Genomic DNA, 9325 nt, shown 5'->3' on the forward strand with positions numbered 1-9325 from the left:
CAGTAGAGGAAGCCCGAGGCCACTGTTAGCCAGATGCGTGAGAAACACGGGAAACTCCCTTTCCACTAAACTGTCTTCCAAAGACCAACTAAAGAACTAGTTTGGACGGGTTCTGGGAGGTCCAGGTTAGTTACATTTTTCTCTCCACCTAACAGAACCTTCCATATACCACTTAATCTTTAGATACAAACTATGGGAATGGAGAGGGAAAGAAAATACATCTGATACATCACACCCCCAGTGCAAGACAAGTTTGATAAAGAAATATCAACACCTCTCACTTCCTTCTATTGCATTTTTTTCCCCCTAAAAATATGATTATTAGTGCTCTACCAATGAAAACCATGTGGGTAGTAAAGCAACTATTCAGTGTACTGCTTAATAAAGGATGGAATTGGGCAGTGTGCCAGGGGGCTGACTGGCCAGTAAATGGATTGGCATTTGGTGAACCAGACACAAGACTCATTCTTCAGGGTTTCCCCAATTACTTTGCTCTGCACACCTAGATGAACACCTTCCAAGCCAAGCCCAGCCTCACGGGCTTTACCAAGCTCAAGTCAGCATGGCCAGCTCCTGCCCCTCTGCCCCGAACTCCCCTGACCTTCAGCAGATCCCTGCCATAGCACTCACTAATCAGGCCACATCTCCTGAGGAAAAAGGGAACTGACAACGAAACGTTTGCTTCATCTGTGCAGGAAAATGTCTGCACAGACACTGCACTTTTTTTTTGTTTAGGCCAAAACATTATCTTTACACACAGAATAGCAGAACTGGCCATTCACACACACAAAAAAAACCCAAAACAAAAACAAAAAAAACCAACAAAAAAACCCAAAAACACACCCACAAAAAAAACCAACCTTAAGCATCTTAAATAAATACTTGTGGTTACAGTGGGATTAGTAGCAGAAACACAAGGCCTTCCTACAACTGCAACCGGTACTAACCCCTCTAACATGGCCAAAGAAGAGCCAAAGGTTTCACCAAATTGGCTAAAATTCACACTTAAGCTTCCATTAGGTCAACTTCTGCAAATCTATTTTATTCTTAACTATATTGGGGTGGTCAACACACAAGCGGCATGCCGAGGTAAACATAACGTTAAAACAGACTGACCCCAGGATCTTGGAGTACGAGTGACTTTAAAACACCAGTGCTTCAGAGTGGAGCCATCCAAGCCTGACAGCCCAGACTGATCCATCTAAAATAGACCAAGAGCAGCCACAGCAGTTGGAGACTTCACCTGCGCTGCTGTTTTTAGAAGGGGAATTTACCTTGCCAATTTTCACTTAACCGAAGGCAAGAAGAAAGCCTTTAAGCACTCCATCATTAAGACTTAAGTCTGTTTCTAAGAAATTGAGACCACCAAAGTAGTTTTCTTTGCAGCTTATATTTCACACCTCAGGAGACGTTTGAAAACATGCTTCTAATTATCTTGTCTCAGGGAAGATTAAAAGATGATTTATAAACAAATGTACCATTTATCACATCACATTCTAAGCACGAAGTGGGGGAGGACATTCATGAAAACACTGCTTGTGCAAACTTGCTGAAAGTGTCACGCAGAAGAGACAGAAAGTTAGTCAGAGTAATAATACCTTAATAGATGCGCCTGCAAAACGAGAAAGTTGTTTGATGTGCTGTCCCTGCTTGCCAATAATAGCTCCAACCGCCAAGGCTGGGATGAACAGATGAACAGTCTCAGACTCGGGCTGTTGCTGTGGGGAAGAAGGAAATATGCAGTGAATGTTTTTGAACATTACGAATCAGACTGACAGGAAAACGGTATGGAAAAGGCATGCATGGAAATGAAGGGGAAATCTCAGGATACCCTGTGATGTCTTAAGGGTCTGGCTTTTTCTGGGAATCACAGTATTCACAGAACATGAAAGAACAGCTTGAGCCAAAAGAGGATTCTTTCATCTTTCATAAAATAGTTGCAATTTTAATGCCTAGCATTTTAAAAAACTATAGAGGTGTTGCTTCTTCACGAGGCCTTCATTCTTACCTGTCACTGTCTGGGTGCTGTTCAACATGCAGGACTCTGCAGCTGAGGCTGCTATAAGCGGAGGGGCTACAGCCTGAGCAAGCAAACTCTAATTTTCCTAGTTATTTTTTTTATTTCAGATTGTGCTGAGAGTGGCACAAAAAGCCTCAGAGTTACATATATTCTACGATTTCCTTTGCGTGGGAGTGATCTGGAATGATAGCCAGCTTGAAAATTGCCAGTGATTCCTCCTGTGTAATATTATGCAACAGTTGGAGCCTTGGCAGCAGGCCTCAAGCAGGCTAGTAAATTAAATGCCAGATTAGGCATTTTTAAAAGCAAGAGGACCCTAACATTGTGCCGACTGGATATCAGGCACCACCGCAGTTTCCTGTTGCTTTCAACCAGACGCCCCAGCTGGAGAGCACAACGTAACACTGAAGAACCTCTCTACATGCTGCAGAGCGATGATCGAACTGCAGGATTACAGATGACATAAACCATAACTATTTTACCAGCCTCAGAAGAGCTTGTCTCAGTCAGACAGAGCATCACCACGTACCCACTGCACTGCCAGACCATTAATCCATCCACTTACATCCGGGTTGCTTCTCAAAACCATTTCACACAACCCTTTCTTTGAACTAGGAGCTATTTAAAACGTGTGCCTCCCTTAAAGCATTTTTTCCTCTACGTAGCCCTCTTATGTACTTTCAAAATTTGTTTTGTTCATCCTCAGCAAGACAAAACCAACAAGCCTTTTCCCCGCAGAGGTATTTGAATACAATGCAGCCATCCTCATCCTTACTCCCTCAGTGCCCACCAGCAACCAGAGCACATGGGATCAACTGTGCTCATGTAGCTTTGTTCTCTTGTCTGGTTTGGTAGGGATACAGACCCACAAACAGAAGCTCACCAAATTAGCTTTTTTGGGGATATTTTCAGAAAAAGATATACTATACGCAACACAAAGCAAGAAGCAGCTGCAATCCTAAAAAAAAAAAAAAAGCAGCTATCTCCACTTGGTTTTAAATTTCAGTAACTTCTTTCAAGGAGAAGCAGAGTTCCAGTGCATTAACCATGAACAAATCAGAACAAAATGCTTGTTTCCAAGTTTTACCACTTTTTTTTGGTAAACACAAGTCAACTGTAACCTCAGGGGAAACAAATTCCAGGCATAGCTCCATGTACCAGGTGAAGAAACCCCAAAATAGGATATTGAGAACAGAAGCACATTCTGCCAGTCGCTTTAGGTGATTACAACAGTTGCACAATTTACCCTGTCTTTTCACACGTACAAGACATCAGGATTCACAGTCAGTTTATGCTGGTTTAAGCCCACAATTTTCCCTGGACACAGGTTGCAGCCCTCCACACCCAGCCTCCCCACTGCCCTGTGCGATTTGTGGCCAGCAGGATTGCAGTTCCAGCTGATTTTTAAGGCAGGCAGTGGATCCCTGATCCAAATAGCCAGAGAGCCACACAAGCGCAGTCCTGGAACAAGGGAGGAAGCAACAAAAATTAGGTCAGGGCATGGGAAAAGGTGGGAACACCCCTTTTAGCCTGCCTACAGATCAGTTTAACACAATCTCAAAACTATGCCCTGAAACTACATATTTGTAATGAAAGATACCAGTCACTTCAGTATATATATGTTAAACCACTTTCCAGAAGATTACTCATTTTCTCCTATTATTACAAACATTCTGTGAGTGTACTCACAGTAAGTCCTTTGACATGTTCATCAAGAATTCAGCAAGATTTCCAGTAAATTGGAAATGCTACTGTAGGTACTTGGTTGATTGCACCACTTCAGAAAACTGTTTCTAAACAGATAAATTCATGAGGTGTTTGGGTTTTTTCAGGTTTTTCGCAAGGACTCATACTAACGGCATGGGGTGTGGAGACAACATCTCTTTCCAATCCAGATGCAGTTGGGTTTAGCCATCCCTTGGCTTGCTTGTCTCCTTGACCTCTACCTTCAATTGTCCACACATGCTCCAGCTCCTGCAGAAGTCCACTGCCAAAGTTTTCTCTCCCACATGCAAATCCAGCCACAGTCTTCCAGCTAAACTTTGAGCTAATGCACACAAACTTTCCAGCTAGTTCATACAACACTTCTGCAAATCAAACAGGTAACTTGACTTGGTTTTCAGGAATTTACACAGCTTCTACCTAAACCCACCTCCAGACACATTTCTCTACCACAGAAACAAATCAAACTCCATTACTTTTGTTTGCAGATACTTCCTGCCTTCCCTCTGTTGCCCATCTGCCTGCAGCACAGTTTTCCCCTCTTCTTCCCAAAGCTTGATTTCAAGCCACTTTTTTGGCTAGATTCAATTCACCACTGAAATTCCTTTTGGCTGCCTCACCCTTAAACATGAAACATGGGCAGCAAAGGCAATGAGAGACTAAAGATGCAAGTGTCTTTCCAGCTGCACAGTCTACTCACTGTAGCACTCTCCCCCATCCCTCCTCATAGTTTTGAGTTGTTTATACATTTTTACTCCTTTTTCCTAAAGGACTTTTTTTTTTTTTCTTTATAGTTTTTGCATGAGTGAGGTACTTTAATGTAAAACTTCCATTTTGGTGTAATAGTGATATAGGTTTGTTAAGGAACAGAGGAGAGTCTGATAATACTGAACATTGCCATTTTTCAGATTTTTGTCTGCAGAAACACATTGGCACATACATATAACCAAATTGATCTCCAGTATAACATCACGCAGGATTTAGAAAAATTACGTCTGTTTCCTTACCCACACTGATTTTTAACCACTCATAAAAGCATAGTGTTTGATTTGTTTTACAGCATGAACATCAAAACCAGCAGCTCTTTTTTCTTCTGGCAGAAATCAAGTCTAGCTAAGGGTTTTGAGAGCGTATCATAACACCAAGTTCAATTTATTATCTGTCTACCTCCTTACCCACAATAATTTTAAAACGCTTTTATATTTACTGGAAAACTATCCTCCAAAAGAAACACATCAAAACATAATGCAATGACTATACCACCCCCATCAATCTTGCAGATGCTTCTGGGGATCTTAAGATCAAAGAAAATCAACTATAATTTAGTCTTCCCCATGCCATGCCACATAAGTCATAGAGCTTTCCAGGAACTTCTAGCGTGAGTTATATCAGAAATATATTTCTGAATCTTAAACATATGTTAGAAGCACTAAATTTAGAGAACTAATTTCCCACTGCGTAGGATCTGAGCTTCAATGTTCACTCCCTTAACAAGGCCAAGTTTGCTTAAACATATACTTAAAGTTTAAAAACTGAAATATGTATGTGTATATATATATCTTGGAGAATATCTGTCTGTATTGACTCTAGAGAGCATCCTGTGGTTGATTTTTTTACTTTGTAATTTTAAAGGCCTTAATGGTGTAGTTGTAAATCTAAGTACTTTTCAGTCTACATGTTAAAGTAGTGTGCATTCATTACTCAAGTTGGAAAGTTTCTTAAGTCACAGGATTAGTCATCAACTAATTTTTGACAACAGTAAGTTCTCCTGTACATGGAGAATTCAGTGCAATTTTCTCCTCTTCCCCATTTTCTTTATTTTCACCCCAAATATAAAAAAATAGTTTGCTCAAGCCCAGCCCAGCCGTGGGAATGGACAGAAATGTGGGAGGAAAAAAAACAAACCTTTTAAAATAGTAACCTAGGTTCTCCAAGATGTACAGTCCATATGTCCACCCTAACTCATGAATAACTGTCTCAGAGGTCTGTGATGGACAGAGCCCCTCTTCTGCCCTAGCAATATTTATGGGATGGGCTCAGGGGTAGTCCACCCTAACGCTGAACAGGTTCAAACAGTATAAAGCAAGATACATGCTCTTTTGAGTGGTGGGGTGAAAGGCCTGCATACACTTGAGGCATACAGCTTTGAGGAGAGAAGTTTCTGTCTCACATAGCTGTGGCACATGGTTAGACAACACCAGGATGTTCACTCAGATAGAGAACTTAGTTTCTTAGAATAAAAAAAAAAAAAAAAAGAGCTCCAGAAACCAGGATTTCTTAATTCTAAGAAACAGATTCTTGAAGACCATGGTGACCAGAGACAATTAATTCAGCTCATAAATAGCTTAGTTTCTACAAAGATCAGTATGCTTCAAACACAAAACAGGCTTGATAAGGAATTTTCATCTATATCCAGCACATTTAACTAATAAAAACAATCGTAAATACTGTTTTTCTTCATTAATTGGATTCCAATTTCCATCCAAATGTAGCCTGATGAAAATCAGAAGTTAAAAATTAATCAAGCAAATAATAAAAGCACTATTCATTATTTAACAGAAAATGGAAAAAATATATTAACCAAAGCAAATTATAAACTGCATACTTTTAAAAATAGAAACGTATTCACTATGTTGGCAAAAGGTAGCAGAGGTCATACAGACTACACTAAGGCTTTCAGAAAGGTAACTAACGTACAGATGTAAAACTTGATAAGTCAACTTAAGTCAGATTTACTGCTTGCACATTTAAATTATGATTGAAAACAGTGATGTAACACACAGATGTAAATTAATCTACCCCATTGGATAAAACTAAGCAACTGCTTCTGCACACCAGTACCTCTAACATTTTAAGACTAATCCAACTCTTCTTCCTGTAGCAGCTCAGATACATATCCTTCCATACCTCCTGCAAGTCCCTGAATACCAGCCATCTGTCCCTAGCCTAAGAACCCATACCAACTTTTTTTAAAAAAAAATATTATTTCTTCTTTAAATTCCCACCACCTCCATTCAAGATCTAGACTAATCTGTTCCTAAATCCTGTAACCCTGGCTTCTTCCCCATTACACTGGGCTTACCTGGAGCCCTTGCACTGCAGGTAGCATCAGGATGGTTCCCTTCACTCCAACCATACTCTGAAGCCCTACAGAAGGTTTTCCCAGGAGAATCACTTCTCTGCTGACATGTCTACCACATTATAGTTTACTCTTAGCAAACTGGCTTAGCGGAACAGCCATTTCTTAATTTCCATAGCCTCAACTGGGATAAGGCTCTTCCCCTCCTTGGGATATTGTCCCATGCTCTTCAGCATGAGGGCTACTGTTGAAGAGCATGGGACACACCAGAGCTAGAAGCTGAGGACTGCCAGACAAGAAAATTTGCAGATTCACTCTTCTTTCTGCAAGTCTTGCTTGCAGAGTTATAAAGATCTGTAGAGCCCAGACTGCCCTTGGGATTAGCTTGCTGTAACACTTCTTCTGCAATGGCCTGGTGCATCAGTCGCACAATCTGCCCAAAGTCATGCACAAGCTTCTCCCTTACTTGATAGATCATCAGAAGGAAAAGCATTCCTCCTCATCTTGTGCTTGCATAACAGCCAAGGCATGGCCAGCTGAGGAAGAAAACTCAAAAAAATAAAGCTATGATTCTTCAGATAAATGGTGGCAGGTAAAAAAGTAGGTCCCAAACCACCAAAGTTGGGAGAATGGACACTGGTTTTTGGGAAAGGTATTAAAAAAAAAAACCACCAACCAAACAAATACCCTACAACCCACACAAAACCATAAAAAATACAAACACACAAAAAAACTGAGTTTTGCCTTCTCGGTTCTTCCCCAAGATGAACCCTCTTCTTTTGCTTTCAGCTGATGCTGCTGCTAGGTCAGTCCACGACTCCCTCAGTCATTATGAGGGTGTGATCCCACCTACTGCAGGGCTAAAGGGGAAATGTTTGTTATTTAGTGTTCAAGTTAACACTAGGGATGTAATCTCAGTCTTTTTTTCTGCAAACTTGCCAACAGTACAAATTTTTTTTCCAGTCACATTTTTAAGTGTCTCCATAGACTCCATGCTCCATGTGGTTGGTAAATCCATGGCAACATTTGCGATAAAGTTGTAAATCTTTAAAAATATCATACCCACTGGAGTAAATAGAATTTTGTGCTAGATACCAATGGGAGCAGAAACAGATCTTTGCTGGTTTCTAAGCCTACTGTGCATCTCCAGTATATGTTTTCATTTATTCTAAATGTGTTGCATATGAATTACCTTAGGATGAGACATTTATTTTAAGTCACAAAGCCATGTTATCCATTTTATCCAGCATTAGTTTTTTGAGCTGTAAAGGAAATAATTAAAAACTATTTTAAGACTGCATGGAACAGTCTCAGACAATGTTTGGCTACCATCTAGCCTAGTGGGTTATTGGTGTTTTTTTGTTTTTAAATAGTAAACAAATCCACTTTTTAAAGTAAAAAAAATACAACCAGTAGATGACTGCATCAATAAGTTTTCTTTTGCCATTCTCCCCTTTGCCAACTGCCATGATCACCATCACCAAGGCAAGGCAGACTTACAGATGACTCACGTGGTCTTCAGAATACCCTAAGATTTGTCAGGAAGTGAGGTATCATTTTATTCAGACCCTCTGCCAGACCCAAAGCCAACATTTAAACCATGTTTTTGCAGTGCACTGTGAAAAATTATACTGGCCTACAGCTATACTAAATGCTCTTATTTATTTTGTAATAAAAACTTGTAGCAAGAGGAAACCAACATTAAGCCAAGTATCCTTGAAGACATTCCAGTAGGATTCAATGCATTAATAAAAAATAAGCTTTTGACACCAGTGAAAGAAATCCTAGTGTATTCATTTTCCAATACTAATGCTAAAAGTTTAAGCCTTCATTGGAAACAAGAGGCTCATTAAGGAAAACTTATGTAAAGTCTTGGTGGATAGGTCTGATGTGATCCACAGTTTTACAATACCCTTGCAAATACCTCTTGGGTCACCATTTTATGTGTCAGCTGAAGTGGTTCTGCCAGTGTAGGTTAACAAACTGAAGCCTGAGCTCCCCCCACCTTCCTAGCTTTTGGGGTTTATTTAGAGCAGATTTAAACCTGTGCTACAGGTTTAAAACCTTCTGCCATATTCACTGCCTGAAAAACCAGGACTACACTTGGAAGGTAACAAAGTTCTTTACTGCTCAATTCAGTCAGTCAAGAGCTAGCAAAGCATAATTTAAAAGAATCAGTGTGTATTTTTAACTTCACTCTGGGTACCCTGAAGCATCACCTATTTTCCCCATGCACAAACTGCAGTGTCACCATTCAGCCAGGGCTTCATCTTCACATGAACCCCAGATTGATGCGAGAGGCAGGAACCGTGGGAAGGATTTCCAAGTGTGACAAGGAACTCTCCCACAGCAGCTTCAACATCACACTTGCAACCTTCTCCTAGTGTGGCCAGGAGCTCACTACACCACCTCTCTCCACCATCCAAGTCTCTCAGCTGGCAACCTGCTGTGTTCAAAGCAGAGCTGGCTCCCACTTACCCTGCAAGTGTTGCTGCTGCGTCGTG

General features: G+C 40.6%; 1 protein-coding gene across 1 annotated transcript in view; it reads right to left on the minus strand.

Annotated features, from left to right (window-relative positions):
• Nucleotides 1–9325, minus strand: part of IGF2BP3 (insulin-like growth factor 2 mRNA binding protein 3) — a gene marked incomplete at its 5' end in the record, with an annotated part of 44673 nt that overhangs the window by 10990 nt on the left and 24358 nt on the right. Inside the window, one exon of the mRNA XM_010082037.1 lies at nt 1599–1718. Coding sequence (XP_010080339.1) covers nt 1599–1718 — 120 coding nt within the window. The remainder of the gene's footprint in view (nt 1–1598; nt 1719–9325) is intronic.

The sequence above is a fragment of the Pterocles gutturalis genome, unplaced genomic scaffold (genome assembly GCF_000699245.1).
Source record: "Pterocles gutturalis isolate BGI_N339 unplaced genomic scaffold, ASM69924v1 scaffold10284, whole genome shotgun sequence".
Taxonomy (NCBI): Eukaryota; Metazoa; Chordata; class Aves; order Pterocliformes; family Pteroclidae; genus Pterocles; species Pterocles gutturalis.